The sequence below is a fragment of the Zootoca vivipara genome, chromosome 4 (assembly GCF_965207765.1).
Source record: "Zootoca vivipara chromosome 4, rZooViv2.hap1.1, whole genome shotgun sequence".
In the NCBI taxonomy this organism is placed as follows: Eukaryota; Metazoa; Chordata; class Lepidosauria; order Squamata; family Lacertidae; genus Zootoca; species Zootoca vivipara.
In genome coordinates, this window is record NC_142587.1 from 84195700 (window position 1) to 84211806 (window position 16107).

Consider the following 16107-nt stretch of genomic DNA (forward strand, 5'->3'; position numbering starts at 1 on the left):
CTGCCAGTAAAATCCTTTCTAGACAGCAACTGATCAGCATTCAGGTGTTTCAGCAGAAAATAGAAGTGCACAATTTCCCTCCATCTGTCAGACGTCAGAAGAGGAACACAGAATCTTATGGATACTACCAGCTCTCTTTTACACTTTAGAGGTCAAAGAGTACAGTGCCCGGTAGATACGAATGAAAATGAACTGAGGAGAGATGTAGAAGCAAGCAACTGACACTATTAATCTCAATCTGAGTTGTTAAGTGAAAGGAAACAAACAGTAATTTCTTAATATATTTCTTCAGTGCTCTGAAAAATGAGTGGAAGCTTTCTGCATGGTATAGCAAAATATTGACAATGGCAATTTCTGCTACTGTTGTGGCTAAAACTCTACTTTCTATCACATCAGTAATCCCCAGCCATGTTTCTAGCACATTAACATCCCCGCAGTGATTACTTTTAGAAAGATAGAATCAGAGGTCCAAAAAGTTTTAATTAAAATTAAGAGCCAGCTTTATAATTTTTAAATCCAAGGGAGACATCACCCTGAGAAAGAAGACTCAGCATCCACCTCTGTTTTGGAAGCCAGCAAGCCAGATCTCACAGTACAGCACACCAGCAATCCATAGCACCTGATTCTCTCCATCAGTGGAAAGTTTAAAGCAGCTACTGGGAGGCATCATAGTGCAACAATTTAAGTTGAAGCCCTATACCTTTAAGAAACTTCCAGCTCACAGTTGAGAGGTAGGACTTGGAGAATACCAAATCAGTTGTATTCTGGTACTTTAAGGGCTCAGTTTAGCTCAGGCTTCTTTCAGAATGTCTCTGCTCCCTGAGATCTATTAAGCACTGCAGACATTTCCTCTAACTCTTTGGTACCTTGCACTGGTCTCCTGACACCTGCTGCTTCCAAATCATCACCCAAACCCTTGGCAAGCATCTCCACAGTCTGCAGGAGACAAGTACAGGAAAGGGGAGCCTTTGGCATTTGCATTTACAATGCAGTTACACTGAGATTGCTTCATGGCAATATTGTGCATGAAGGGAATCACACAGAGAGGATAAAGGGGCTGGTTCACAAAAAGGATCCAGACCATAAAACATTGGCTTGCCTTTATCAAATATCAAAGTATTTCACTTTGGCCCAGTTTAGGCATTACTCTAAACAATGGTCTTGTGTTACTGAAATAAGCATGCATGAACCTCGGGCTCCACAATTCCACCCCTGCCCCAATTGCAAAGAGATTGAAGTGTTTTCCCCTTGTGATATATGAATGGGGTTTATTCAAACTACGTACTATTAGCTAACCAGAATCAAACCTTCCTAGCACTGAAACAGAATTTTGCTTATATCAAACCAGGAATGTAGCATAACACACTCCTTTGGCTGGCTAATGTGTGCCAAAACTTGAAGTCTGCTGTCACTCCCCCCATGCCATGAACCACTGCAAATCCTGACTCCCTAGTGAGTTGGGGGAACCTAAGAACTTTTAGAAAAAACAACATACCATATATTCCGGCGTATAAGACGACCCCCAAGTTTTCCAGTTAAAATATGGAGTTTGGGATATACTCTCCATATAAGAAATACAACCCGGCGTATAAGACAACCCCCGACTTTTGAGAAGATTTTCCTGGGTTAAAAAGTAGTCTTATATGCAGGAATATACAGTATTTCATTTTTTTTTTAAAAAAAATATTTTTATTAATTTTCCAATTAAAACCAATTATATCACATTCAATATTTCAAATTATACACATATATATATCAATCAAACCGAATGTTATGCCAAATCATCTAAATAATTTATTTTTGGGTTCCCATGCTTCAAGAAATTGGGAATTCCTCGCAACTGTCCACTGCCGTCTTATTTCTAAAGTTCAAATCGTCCTCCAAGCTCATAATATTCCAAATCTTCCCCTTACAGTCACCTAGATGTTTTCCACTTTCATCCGATTGTTCCAGCTGCTGAGATAAATGTCAAACGAAGTTTCACAGATGTTCTTTCTCCTGTGTGAGTTAATCAGTCCAGCCTCCCCATAAATCTTCTTAGTGGAGCTCCCTGTTGCGACGGAGTAGCAGCGCCATCTTAAAAGGCTCAAATCACTTTCATTTTCTCTCATAGCCATGAAGATTTACGATTTATTTATCTTTATAGAATTTACAGCTTTTTCAGGCAGGAGACCCAAACATCCAACCATGAACTCTTGGTAAATTAATGGATCTCCTTGCCCTATAGCTGAACTTAGCTTCAGGTCGCTGCTCCAATTTAAAGTGCGTCACAGCTCATAAATCCTCCGAACGCGTCCAGAACTCCTTCCGTCTGACTAGGGGGGGGCTTTTCTCATCGGCAACTTCACATCTTTAAGGAATATGCTCAGTAACAACAGCTATAAAGTTCAACTCACACAGTCTTTTGCTTCTCTTTCACTCCAAACAAGCCAGGACATCGCGTCCGGGAAGATACGAGGCAACAATATGAAGAAAAAATAAAAACTTGCTTCCCTTATCGCTCCGTCCCCATCAATCCTTCTTCCAGATGCCGTACATTCTTTGACTCCTCTCGCTCAGCAGCATAAAATTCTCAGCAGTAAACAGCGCTTCTTCCCCTCCTTCTGAAGTATGTCCATAGATTTAAGCCTAATTATCTTCTTTAACCATGGAAATCCCCGCCATGTAGATTAGCGTCCGGGAGTCCTGGCCGTCGTAAGTGCTCAGCCCAAGCTCCCCCCACTCCAAAAACAGTCGGAGTGGGTCTGGGGGCATCGCGGGCCAGCGGCCCCTCTCCGTAACCCCCGGAGAGGGTAGGGGGTTGCCATTTACTCCCCTAGCAACCGCCAAATTCCTTACGAAGGTCAGAGAGATGGAAAACAGGTCCGCCATTCCTGCAGGCGGAAACCGGAACCAGGAATATACAGTATTTCAAACTCCCCCCTTCCATAACCCAGTGCTTCAAAAGCATCTCTTTTTGTGACCAAAACCCAGCAGTTGGCAACCCTGCCAACTATTAAAGGGAAATGTTGCATTCCACAGCATATTGACCCAGATAAAGCCATATTAAAATAAATGAAACTATTCCAGAGTCAGTAGGTTGTTTAATTCATCCAAAGTTTCCACTTAAACAGCCGTTGCTGGTGCTGTGCCAGATTGTTATTTTTGGTGGTGGTGGCTGTTATTATTTAGCTTTCCACGCTTCTGCCTAGGTAGGCAAAAATATGCCACAGGGGACTAATGTTCCTGAGATGGCACAAAGTAGCCAAAAGAACTCTAAGCACGATGCACCCAGGGTGAAATATTATTGTAGAGCCCCCATGAACACTTCTCTCAGTGAGACAAGTAGCCACAATATGCTAAGAGTTACTCTGACAAAAGGACCTCTGAAATGAAAGGGCTGTGCTGAGTCAGAAGGAAAAGATGGCTGGAAACATTAAAACTGAGGCCTGTGCAGGAGGTGTCTGAATATTTTAACTGCAAAATACTTCGTAATACTTCCCCCCCCCCTTTTTGCTAACTTACTTTATTCATTCATTTATTTATTTTCTATACTGCCCTTTGTTCAAGGATCACAAGGCAGTTTACAATACAAAAACACAAAATACATAGTAACCAACAAAAACAATACCACACCCGAGTTGAAAAGGCCATATAGATTGTTTAATTAGCCAACGGCCTGGAAGAAGAGGAATGTTTTTGTCTGGTGGCTAAAGATATGTACCAAAGGCACCTGGTTGAGCCTCCCTGGGGAGAGCATTCCACAAATGGGGAACCACCACGGAAAAGACCCCTTCTCGTGTCGCCACACTCCGAGCCTCTCGTGGAGAAGGCCCACAAAGAAGGTCCTCAGGTGATGATTTTGCGGTCTGGGTTGGTTCATCTGAAGTGCTCCTGGAGGTATTGCAGTCATGAGCCATTTAAGGCTTTATAGTTCAAAATCAGCCCTTTGAATTGGACCCAGAAAACTAATTGGCGGCCAATGCCAGTCAGTCCAGGATTGACATTCTATTGTAAGCCAGCTTCAACCACAGAATAAACATGGACAAGTTAGAAGCTCTCCCACCAGGGCTGCTTTACTTTCAACATGCCTTACGTACCAGAGAGTAAGAAATGAACAGCTCCATCTGTTGATGGGCAAAGCAATTGTCACATAGTGGCTATCTCTGCACTTTAGCAGCTGTTCAATAAACTCCAGTGCACTATGAATGTACCTATGATATTTACACGGCACTATTTTATTTTTATACAAGTCTAAATGTGAGAATTTTCCCCTGTTAAAGTCCTGCGAAGTATAATTTGATGGAGGAGTTGGGAAATCCATGCCACAGATCACTAACTGCCCATCACAGAATTACTGTTCCCAGGATTTATTTAGAAGGAGGAATACCTGTTGAGCCATTTTAAGTCTGCAGTATAGATATGCCCACAGAGGCTGTAAAATGATGGCAACAGACAAGATTTAACTGGCGTAGTACATAAAGCCAATATAATGTCCTTTCGCACAAGTACCGGAAGTCTCACCCAGAGAATGTTGTAGGCATGTTAAAATCTGACTACATATACTTTAAACCAGAATCCAGTTACTGCTTTCCTTCCCTAAACCAAAACAGAATTAGTTTACATCAAACCAGGGATGTAGCATAACACAGCCCATTAATTTGGCTATCTCCTCTAATCAGCAGGGTGCAAACAAAACATTTTCTTACCAATGACTAGGCATTGCAACACAAGTGGGAAGCAATTAAGGAAACAAGCAAGTTTGAATAAAGAAAGAAGCATTAAAATATATATCTTAATCTATGATGTTCTGATCACCCATTTCCCTACATTTGCTAAACATTTGCTACTGCTCCTTTATTTGGCTGTAGAAAGAGTAAGTGCTGTTTTTTTAAAAGGTTATTTACACCCAAGAGGATGTCAGCAACAATAATCTCACCCAGTGTTTCTCAACCTTTTTTAGGCCAAGGCACACTTGTTCCATGAAAAAAATCACGAGGCACACCACCATTAAAAAAGTTAAAAAATTTAACTCTGTGCCGCCCTATATTGACTATATAATTATGACTGTAAGAAACACTTGCCAATTGCTGTGTTGGTTGCAATCTCCTGTAATAAGGCTTCACAAGCCGCTGATTTCTCTGCCAGCACAATCCTTTGCTCAGCAAGTTTCAGGTTGAGCTCATCCAGCCAGCTTCTTTAAGTTTGTCTAAAACCACCCTCCCGTGGTGGTGGCTGTTGAGAGCTGCGCTCGCCCCGCGTCGTGACCCGGCCGGCTTCCTTTCTGGCGGGTCAGTGTTGGTTATTGGCGGCCGCCAGGCACGTGACAATGCAAATCGCCCTTCTCGTCGCCGCACGTCGCGGCACACCAGCCAGCGTCTCGCGGCACACTAGTGTGCAGCGGAACAGCGGTTGAGAAACGCTGATCTCACCTCTCTAGAGTTCAACCTCATCTTGTAATTTAACTTCACCATAATTTATTATATAGCTCCATGCAAATTTGCTGCCCCAAGAAAGAACAAGAAACAGAAACTGCTAGCGGAACAATGCAAACTCAAACACTATTTGCATGCAGGTGTTGGCTATCACCCATAAAGCTAAGAACATCAAGGGAAATGATGGGGTGGAAGGAATCCTATTCAACAGTTCAGTCTCCAATAGTAAACCATTTCTGGATCCTATAGGTCAGGGGTGAGGGAACCTGTCTCCCTCCAGATGTTGATAGGACTTCAACTCCCATCACCCCCACCTAGAATGGTCCAATGGTTAGGGAACATGGAACTTGTAATTCAGCAACATCTAGAAGGCTACAGATACCCATCCCTTGCTTTAGGTAAAATGTATAGGGTGGCGCTGTGGTCTAAACCACAGAACCTAGGGCTTGCCGATCAGAAGGTCAGCGTGACGGGGTGAGCTCCCATTGCTCGGTCCCTGCTCCTGACAACCTAGCAGTTCGAAAGCATTGCTCCTTCGGCCTATAGAGTGAGATGAGTGCCACAACCTGAGTCGTAGGCGACTGGACCTAACGGTCAGGGGTACCTTTACCTTTATAGGGATGTAAGGCATAATAAAAATAAATTAAGGGAAATCTCCACAACAAAGGACACTGTATACTGAAAAGAGGCACCAAGCGGTTTTCTGAAGTTCTCTGTTGGAAGATGATGAAAAATGAGACAGCATTACAAACAGATGAATGAATTGTAAACCTTGTCTCCATCTGTTCAAATTTAATATATTTTTCTAACTAATGCAGTTTTACTATTTGAACTACAGAGATGAGAAACACAGAAAATGATTTAAGCTTCACATGTCCCGACATACAACCTCTACAGCAATGAGTTCTGGTTTTTGAGAAGTCCTCCACACACTCATCCATTTCAATGTGCACATGCACACCAACACACACACACACACACCAACACACCCCTCTATAAAAGGGGCAAGCATTTCCAGCATGGAAACGATGCTGAATTTTCAATAATTGAGAAGGACATAGTACGACCTGTAAGCATCTGAGGATCCTATGCCGCCTCAGAATTTTCAATTATTTTAACTGGGGTAGCTCCAGAATAAGAAGACTTGAGTACTGTACTAGACTTGGAAGGTTATGATAATGCATTTGGTTGGCATGCATATTTGTGGTATGACAAGGGCAAGGTTCACAAAGGCTTTAAGAATCATATAATTAGAAAATATTTGTTTAATGTGTGGAATAGATATAAAGAAATAGATATAAAGAAAGAAAAACACCTAAATGGATTTCACCATTAGAGGCTAAAGCTCATAAGAGATTGAATATGGAAACCAGTTGGTTGAAATATAGGGACATTCTGGTAGAAGAGGGTGATCAATTTAAGCTAAAACTATATGAACAGTTGAAGATTAAGCTTGATGATTGGCTCCAATACTATCAGATCAATGAAGTATTTAAATTGGATAGGAAAATTGGTTTCCAAACAGAGAAGTCAAAGTTGGAAACAGAATTGCTAGAACCAAAAATAAAAACACTTTCCAGAATGTATAAGTTATTACTTGAGTGGCATACAAAAGATGAGCAAACAAAAAACGTTATGATACTTTGGGCTAAGGATGTGAGTCATAATATTTTAATGGAAGATTGGGAAAGGTTATGGAAGCATTATATGAAATTTACTGTGTGTAATCTTTTGAGAGAAAATATAATGGAGATGATGTACAGATGTTATCTTACACCAGTTAAATTAGTTAAGATTTATCATAATCAGGATAATAAATGTTGGAAATGTAAGAAAGATGAAGGATCTTTTTATCATATGTGGTGGACTTGCCCACTAGTAAGGGATTTCTGGGAGATGATTTATAATGAAATTAAGAGAGTGCTGAAAAACACATTTATTAAGAAACCACAATCCTTTCTACTGGGCATAGTTGGAAAAGGGATTCCCAAGAAAGATGTAACCTTCTTTTTGTATGCTACGACGGTGGCAAGAGTATTGTTAGCGAAGAACTGGAAGACTCAAGAATTACCAACAGTGGAGGAGTGGCAGATGAAAGTGATGGAGTATATGGAACTGGCTGAAATGACCGGGAGGCTACGTGACCGGGGAGAAGAAGCGACAGAAGAAGATTGGAAAGATTTCAAAGTGTATTTTAAAAAATATGCTAAAATTGTATATTGAGATTAGATTTAGAAGTGAATAGAAACTGCGGGTATGTGAATGATGTTAATTAATTTGGTGAAATGAGATATTCAAAATAGGAAGGAGTTTTAAATAATGAATTGGAAATTGCTAAAGATGAATTTGAAATGAACCGCAGGCGGGGGAATTCGAGGAAGTCCCCCCTTTTACAATGTCAATGAAATAGGATGTATGGTATTTTGATCTTGGTGTTTGTTTGTTTGTTTTTATTAGTATTTTTCTTGTTCTCTTTTTTGTATGTTTGTATTATGTACATCTGCAAAATGAATAAAAATTATTTTTAAAAAAAAGAAAAAAAAGAAGAAGACTTGAGTACTGCAAACTCTCATATTTTACATCCGGTAGATTAATATAAATTAGATTAAAACAAACAAACACCTGACACAGTCTTTAAAAAGTTTGCAAGCTTGCTTGTTCATTGCCTGTTTTAAATCAGTGTAGCTTCATCGAGATGACCCATTCCTCCAGAAGATAGTTAAGCTGAAACAAATTGGTAAGCGCTCTGAGACCTGCAGGTATAGGACAGTATACTACTACTACTAAAGGTAAAGGGACCCCTGACCATTAGGTCCAGTCGTGACCAACTCTGGGGTTGCGCGCTCATCTCGCATTATTGGCCGTACAGCTTCCAGGTCATGTGGCCAGCATGACAAAGCCGCTTCTGGCAAACCAGAGCAGCACATGGAAACGCCGTTTACCTTCCCGCTGTAGCGGTTCCTATTTATCTACTTTCATTTTGACGTGCTTTCGAACTGCTAGGTTGGCAGGAGCTGGGACCAAGCAACAGGAGCTCACCCCGTCACAGGGATTCGAACTGCCGACCTTCTGATCAGCAAGCCCTAGGCTCGGTGGTTTAACCACAGCGCTACCTGGGTCCCTACTACTACTACTACTACTACTACTAATAATAATAATAATAATGGTGTTGGTTCACACACTATAATGCCATGAATACACACCTCCCACACTTTGTTTAGTGTCCTTTCTTCCTAAGAAGTGTACTTCTGTGTTAATGTTTCTAAAAGTTTCTTCAGTCACATTCATACATTACCTTTATCACATTCATGTTATCTATCTAAGCCTTCTCCAGCCCTCCAAATGTTTAGGACCATCAGCCCCAGCCAGCATAGCCAATGGTCAGGAATGATGGGGGAAATAGTCAAAAACATCTGGAAGGCACCAGGTTGGAAAGTCACTTTTACTTAAACACTCTGGTGCACAGAGTGATCTCTAACACTTGTACCAGCATATCAGCCAACAACACCAAGATACTATCCCCGCAAAGCCAGCAAAACATCACACTATATGATACAATACTGTACTGTGTCAATTTCCTACAACACATGTAATTGCTGGTGCAGCAGGTGTAGGCTCAGAAAGCAACAGCTCAGATACAGTCTTACTCAGTCAGAGAATCTTGATTTGGCTATAGAGAATGCCAAATCTTTCAGTTTTGGAGATTACCACGGTTAGTATTACATTCGCACCAACACTAGTGATAGCACCAAAACAAAGTTTGAAACTATGGGCAGAAGCAGTTTTGCAAACTGTGGAGAGGTGAGCTATCACTGGTGATATCCTCAGTGCAGATTAAATGCCAATCATAATTACTGGTATCTCCCAAACTGAAAAGGGAGGGATGCCCAAGCAAGAGAAGCAGGACCTAATCCAAAAAGTGGAAACACATCACCAAAAAAGAAGATATAGATCTGCATCGAATTTGTATTTGTTGATTTATATGTATGAATGAAAAATTAGAAATAAGTGTATTGTATTTTTATTTATACTATAGTAATTAACTATAGTGAAGAAAAATATGGCCAGGTGATCCATGCATCCACATTCTGCTGCCCAGGTGCTATCTAATGATGGGTAGCTTTTGATCCACTCTCTGTTTTTAGGACTATTGCTGACTAAGTAAAGGTAAAGGTAAAGGGACCCCTGACCATTAGGTTCAGTCATGACCGACTCTGGGGTTGCGGCGCTCATCTCGCGTTACTGGCCGAGGGAGCCGGCGTACAGCTTCCAGGTCATGTGGCCAGCATGACAAAGCCACTTCTGGCGAAACAGAGCAGTGCACGGAAACGTCGTTTACCTTCCCGCCGGAGTGGTACCTATTTATCTATTTGCACTTTGACGTGTTTTCGAACTGCTAGGTTGGCAGGAGCTGGGACCGAGCAATGGGAGCTCACCCTATTGTGGGGAATTGAACCGCCGACCTTCTGATCGGCAAGCCCTAGGCTCTGTGATTTAACCCACAGCGCCACCCGCATGTACTCAAAGTAGATCCATTTAAATCAATTGACCTAAGTAAGTCATTCCCATTGTTTCCAAGTGGGGCGCCAGGCTGCACTAAAGAGGAGGTATGAGAAGGGAAGTCCCCAACATGTTCCTGATCATCAAATCATGGTTTGGTGATTGCCAACATTATATCTGAATGGGGCAACAGCAATAAACTGGTTCCATCTGGTTTGGTTCAACTGGGTTATGCACTGGGTGACAAACTATTTATTTGTTCTGGGACAATGAAGCCGAAAATTTAACTCATTGATTATGAAGGGCAGTGACTGATTTCACAAACAATCAGCATCTGCCTAATTTATGTACATGGACCAATATGAACCAGGGAAGGACTAGGACTGTCAGGCTGCAAGGAAAGTGTTTTAAGGAGAAAAAAATGTTGACACAACAATTCTAGATTTATCCTTTCTAATTTTGCATTGTCCTCTGCGGGGGAACTGCAGGATTGCTTCTCAACAGCAGTTTTGTAACAGAATATCTGGGCCCATTGCAAAAGAAATGGTTACATCTGGAGGTCAACATGCTTTTTTTTGTCACACTTGTATCCATTAATTAATTTTCTAGAATAGGAAGTCTTCAGATGATTACTTATAAAAAAATATGTATGCAGAAGTGTGTTAATGCATTGTAATGGAACAAATATACTCCTATACAGGCCCTTAAAAACCAAATGACAGTTGGAGCTTAAAAAGTGCAATTGCAAATATATATATTTCTGCATATATTATGCCAATCACTATGGAACCCTGCTCTAATGATATGGATTTAAGTTTTATAAGACTCTAGCAATTAAAGTTATGCACAATCCATATTTACCCGTAAACTGTAGCCCAATTTCATTTAACACACATTTCTCTCACCTGCAAAATATGCACTACGAAAGCAATATATTGGGGGGGGGGAGGCTCAGCACATAAACAGGAGGAAATGAGAACTAAACTAGCATAAATCATGTCAGTTTTATTGAACCACAACAGAATCTATATGCTAAAATAACCTGTGTTTCTTAAGGTTTGGTGCCTGTATAAAGTCAGAACAAATAGAACATATATTCGGCTTTGTACAAAGCAAAACATAAGAGAATAGATTTAAGTCTGTATGTGTTTGTATTCAAATATCAAGGTGCCAGAGAAGCAGCCAATTCATCATGGCAGTCTACCAAAGAGAGAGAGAGAGAGAGAGAATCCAGTTCATTCCACATGCTTCTACTGTATCATTCCTGATTATGCTAGTTCATCTTTAAGACACAGATCCTTCAGGCTCCTTGTCCGTTGTTCCTAACCCACAAAATGGTCCTGGCACTGCAGCTTCAAAAAGTAACCTCTGCAGCGAAATGAAAAACGGGGAAAAAAGCGAACTGATCACGTATTAGATCTTTATGCTTGACCTCACATGAATATTCATTTCTGTCCAGTAGCTGAGAGGCATTTGTACCGTATCATTTTGGGACACACACACACACTTGTGTTCTAAACAGAATTGCTCTGAATTTTGCCGTCGTTTCCCCCACAAAAGCCACTCCAAAATAATCAGATTGGTCAGGCTTGCCACAGTATTAGTTACTGCATTCCCCCACCACCCTCCCCATAAAGATCTTTAATTAGGTTAGAACATCTCACACATCTGTGTTTTGGAAGCTTCTGTCAACCCAGCAAATGCAATCGCATGGAAACCAATGTCCTACAGCTATCAGACAATTGATTTTTCCCCCCTCTCTCCTGGATTCTGCTCATGTGTAGCTTAAGGGACATGTGATATGTTCATTCATTTGTCAGTCAGTTCTCCCATGCTTCATTAGCAGAGAGCAGTTTTTCTCCAAACACTGAAATAATTCCGACTGCCCCTCTCCAAAAATTACAAAACCCAACAACTTCAAGACACACACACAAAAGAAAGAAAAGCAACTGCCCTTAAAGGGTCCATCCAGCTCAATGAAGTTTCATCCATGTGAATGGGCAGAGTACATGCTGAAATTATCCATCAAAATAAATGAGACTTGATTCCAAGTGCACCATGCCCAGAGTATATAACTTTAGGACAAAGACACAGCTGAAAGTATGGCTTGAGCATGGTCTGTCAGAGTACTTTAAATTATGCACACAATTTCCCTTAAGATTCCACTGTGTGGGAGATAATGTGTCACCAATCGATTACTAAAATTGTTTAGAACTGCAACACTGTTTTAAAAGGTGGTGGTGGTGGTGGTGGGGAGAACCCAGGAGAAAAGATAGCATCACTTAAGAGCTTTGCCTGCATCACAGAAAATTAAAACTAGTTAATCGTTGAATCCAGAGAACTATAATTGCTGCTTCCAAAATCATTCTTCCATACATGTGTGATTCCATATATATCAGAATTGCCCCCAAAATCTCTTGATTAGCCGTGTGCTTATACAAAATACTTGATATCCTAAGCAAAGATGCTTGACAGTACCATATAGCATAATCTCTAAAACAATGTCAGAGGGCAGGATGCAAACTCAGGTTCTCAAACTCTTTGAATATAAGTACCCCAAAGCTGTAAACATGCAGTGTCAACTCGAGTTGGGAAACCCATGCCCGGTGCCTGCAAAAACCTGGAAGAGACTGCAACACTTGTCAATGAAGCGTACTTTGGCAGGAATCTTTCCTCCAGTACTATCAATACATAGCATAAGACTTCCCACTTATGTAGCATAAATCATTCTGCATAAGACGTCTTGGGAGGAGGAGAGCATACTGTGTGGATTTCGAAGCTTTCCTTGTTAAACAAGGTGCCAAGGTCATGTAAAACTTAAAAGAATCGCTCCAATTTTGCTTGACGGCTGCCCCGCAGGTTGTCTTTTGGAACAAGCTTATGAGATGTATCCTGATGTTTAGATATTAATGCGAGAAAGTTCAGGGTTTTTTTTTTGTAAGTACATACTCTAAGGGTATGCACTAAGAAAATCCTCTGCAATACATTTCTACCTCTGAAAGAAACAGTGTTTGGAACTGCTTGTTTAAGGACAAAGCAAACAAACAAACGATGCAATAAAGGGAGGGGGAGAAGGCATGTGGGAGAACTGGAAGTTGAAATGATGCACGTACATTTTTTCAAAATTCATAACTGAATTTAAAAGAAAGAGGTTTTTCACTGTGACACAGATAGCTCTGATTTTGCAGAGCTACCAAATCCACTGAAGCTGAATGGATGGAAACAAGAGGCATGATTTGCATGCCTTCCTGCTCTCAGTTTCACATATGTCCTGCTCAGTGTTTTAGCAGGCTGAAAATGGGGGTCTTCAGATATAGCCTTTAAAACAACAACAACAACAACAATCTATCATATCTGAAAAAACCCACCACCATTTAAAAAAATATGTGGCGAATGCACTAGCGCGTATACACAGGGGCACAGTTCCAGTTGGGGTGGTGTGTGCAATCAACTAGATCAGATACTAACTTGACTTGGCACCAATGTATGGATGCACGGAGACATATCCACAGGATGTATGCATTACGAGATGATAAGCGACATTTACAACCCAGAATATAGGAGCAGGGCAGCCTCAAGTGACATCACCAGATCAACTGCAGTGTCAAGCCACTCCAATATATTACCCTGCACACCACTGCTTTCACGGCCGCCTTTCTGCTCTAGCCATTAGAAAGCAGTTGTGATCACAAATATTAGGGGTTATTTCCAAACACAGACAAGGCATGCCATATCCTGTTGGCAGAGAGGAGAGATTGTGGAGGCTGCTAAATTCATCAAGACACACACACACACACACACACACACACACACACACACACACTTACAACTACAAAATGCATCACCATAGAAACCAGAAAGCAAGAAACTACAGTAATAATGCTAAAGTAAATGCCATATCCAGTTAGTCAGTACAAGGAAGCCTAAGGGATTTCACCAAGGATAGAAACTAACTAGGGTTTCGGTGCATTCAAAGAACGGGGACTTTGAAACTGAAGAGGAATGTAATTATGCTTCCTCTTCTTAATTTCACTGTCATTTGATGGCAACTTTACATAAATGACTTTTTTTTTTTACTTACAGGCATTTGTTACAGCGAAGCTGTTTGCTGTTTCAATGTTGTCTACATGAGGAACCAAATTAAAAGGTGCTTCAGATGCGTTGGGGCTGGTGTTGTGAAGAAAAATTGCTAATCGAAAAGCAGTATATTCCTGATCTGTGTTTCGGATGAAGAGGCCACCTACCAATAAATAAATAAATGATACCAAACAATAAAAAGTGTCACTGTTAATTGTTTCTATGTCAGGCAGCAGCTATAGTAAAAACAGCTCTACATTATTATTAAACAGCATCTTTAGGTCATCCTTGTAATAAATACATGTTTATGCACACGGAGATATGAGGTTTATGAGACTTTTAGGATCCCAGCTCCTGTTTTTCCATTAGTGGGGCTCCTGAGCTGCACTGGTCCTCCTTTTTCATGCCTTAAATAGCCATATCTCTTGTGATGAGAGCGACCTTTGAAACCATTTAGCATCCATCTCTGTTAACGTTGAACACATTGCTAAATTGGCCCTCCCTGGTATTCAGGGGCAAGGCAGATTGAAGAGTGGATCTTCTATCGAGACATATGTTGGGGGTATATGGGCACGTTCCCTTTCTATGTGCCTGTGCAGATGTACATTTACCTTGGGACACCAGAGAGAATAATCTATAGGGAAGTGGAGCACCACAAACTTTGTCCCTCTGCAGCCTATGGGCCGGCAGCCTTATTAGCAACACCTTTTGGAGTGCATGAGAAATGATGCAGTGATGGAGCTGCAACTGGAAGGGATTCAAGAGCTGCGTCCCATCCAAAGATGGGGGGGGGGAGCAATAAAGGGAAGGCAACCTGGACCAGGCAAAGAAGAGGCACAGACCCAAGCTGGTGCTAGGGAGGGGGAGGCCAGGGGGTTGGCAATATCAACATTGGCAGGGGGGGGGAATGCCCTAAGTTTCCAAGTAGTGCCCGGAAAGGCTCTGAAGCAAGAACAGCTATTCCCTCCTCCCGCTCCGTGGCAAATAGGTTACTGCAACGTGCAGTCTGTGCTAGACGAGGTACCACGGAGCATCCTGAAGAGGAGATGCAGGGCAGCTCAAGGGTGAGCCTTGCGGGGATGGGGGGGGGGGCTCAGAGAGCATCTTCCCAAGTTTGCCAACACGCCTATGCACAACACGCACGCATTCACATATGCATGACTCTCCCTACCCCGGAGGCATAAGCATCACCATCTCTCTCTCCCCCCCCCAACCCTTCCACGCCGCCCTGCTCCCCATCACGCAAACACGAGGGCAGGAAAGAGGGTATATGGAGGGGCTCTTCATCCCCTCGCCCCCCCAATTCCTGCGGCCCGCATTTGATCTCCCACCCTCTTCCTTTCTCCCCCTACCCTTCCCACTCTTCCTGCCCCCTCCATCCCGTCCCGTCCTCCCCCTCCCCGTCCGCCGCCGCCGCCACCCTCCTCTTCCTCCCAGCCCAATGCAGCGCTTACCTATTTGCACGCTGCTAGGAAAAGCGCCCATTGCGAGTCCCCAAAAGCCAGAAAACAACAAGACAAGCTGTCTGCAAATAATCCTCATCTTCTTCTTTCTCTTTTTGCCTCCCCGGGTCTCCTCCTCACGCTCTCTCCCTAGATGTTGTTCAGAGAGGCATTGAGGACGCGCTGGTGGTGGGGGGGCAGGACACAAAATTGAGAAAAGGGGGGAGGGAGGGAAAAAAATTAAAAATGGGGTAGGGAAGAAAAGAGAAGAGGGTGGGTGGTTTTCTCCCCCTCCCCCTCCCTTCTCTTTTTCTCCCCCCTTCTTCTTTCGTCCCTTTAGTCTCTGGATAAATCTCTCCCTTTCTCTCTCTTCCCTCCCGCCTTCCTTCTTCCCCTCAGCAAGCCATCCTGCTGAGGCGGATTTTTCCCGCAGTCTCCATAGCCCTGGCAGAGGTTTCTGTCCGGCTGCAAATGTTTCACATGCAAAAGATGGTGGAGAGTTTGGTGGTGCTGGGGAGAGAGGAGTCTAGTGGCTGCGCTCAGAAATAAAGACATGCGCTATTCCTCCCGCCTTCCTGCTCCGACCGCCGCTACCCTCCCTCCCTCCTTCCTTCCTTCCCGCCTTGGCGCCCCTCAGCAGATACACAAACACACACACAGACACACACTTGCAC

General features: G+C 42.4%; 1 protein-coding gene across 4 annotated transcripts in view; it reads right to left on the reverse strand.

Moving 5' to 3' along the window:
• GRIA4 (glutamate ionotropic receptor AMPA type subunit 4) overlaps positions 1 to 16107 on the reverse strand; it is a 230668-nt gene extending 214561 nt beyond the window's left edge. For all 4 annotated transcript variants that reach the window (XR_015949708.1, XM_060273856.2, XM_060273855.2 and 1 more), the window contains exons 1-2: positions 15446 to 16107; positions 13996 to 14154 (exon numbers count right to left, since the gene is read on the reverse strand). Coding sequence is in view for 3 of the 4 variants with exons in the window: in XM_060273856.2 (XP_060129839.2) it covers positions 13996 to 14154; positions 15446 to 15533 (247 nt within the window). In the remaining variant the exon portion in view is untranslated. The remainder of the gene's footprint in view (positions 1 to 13995; positions 14155 to 15445) is intronic.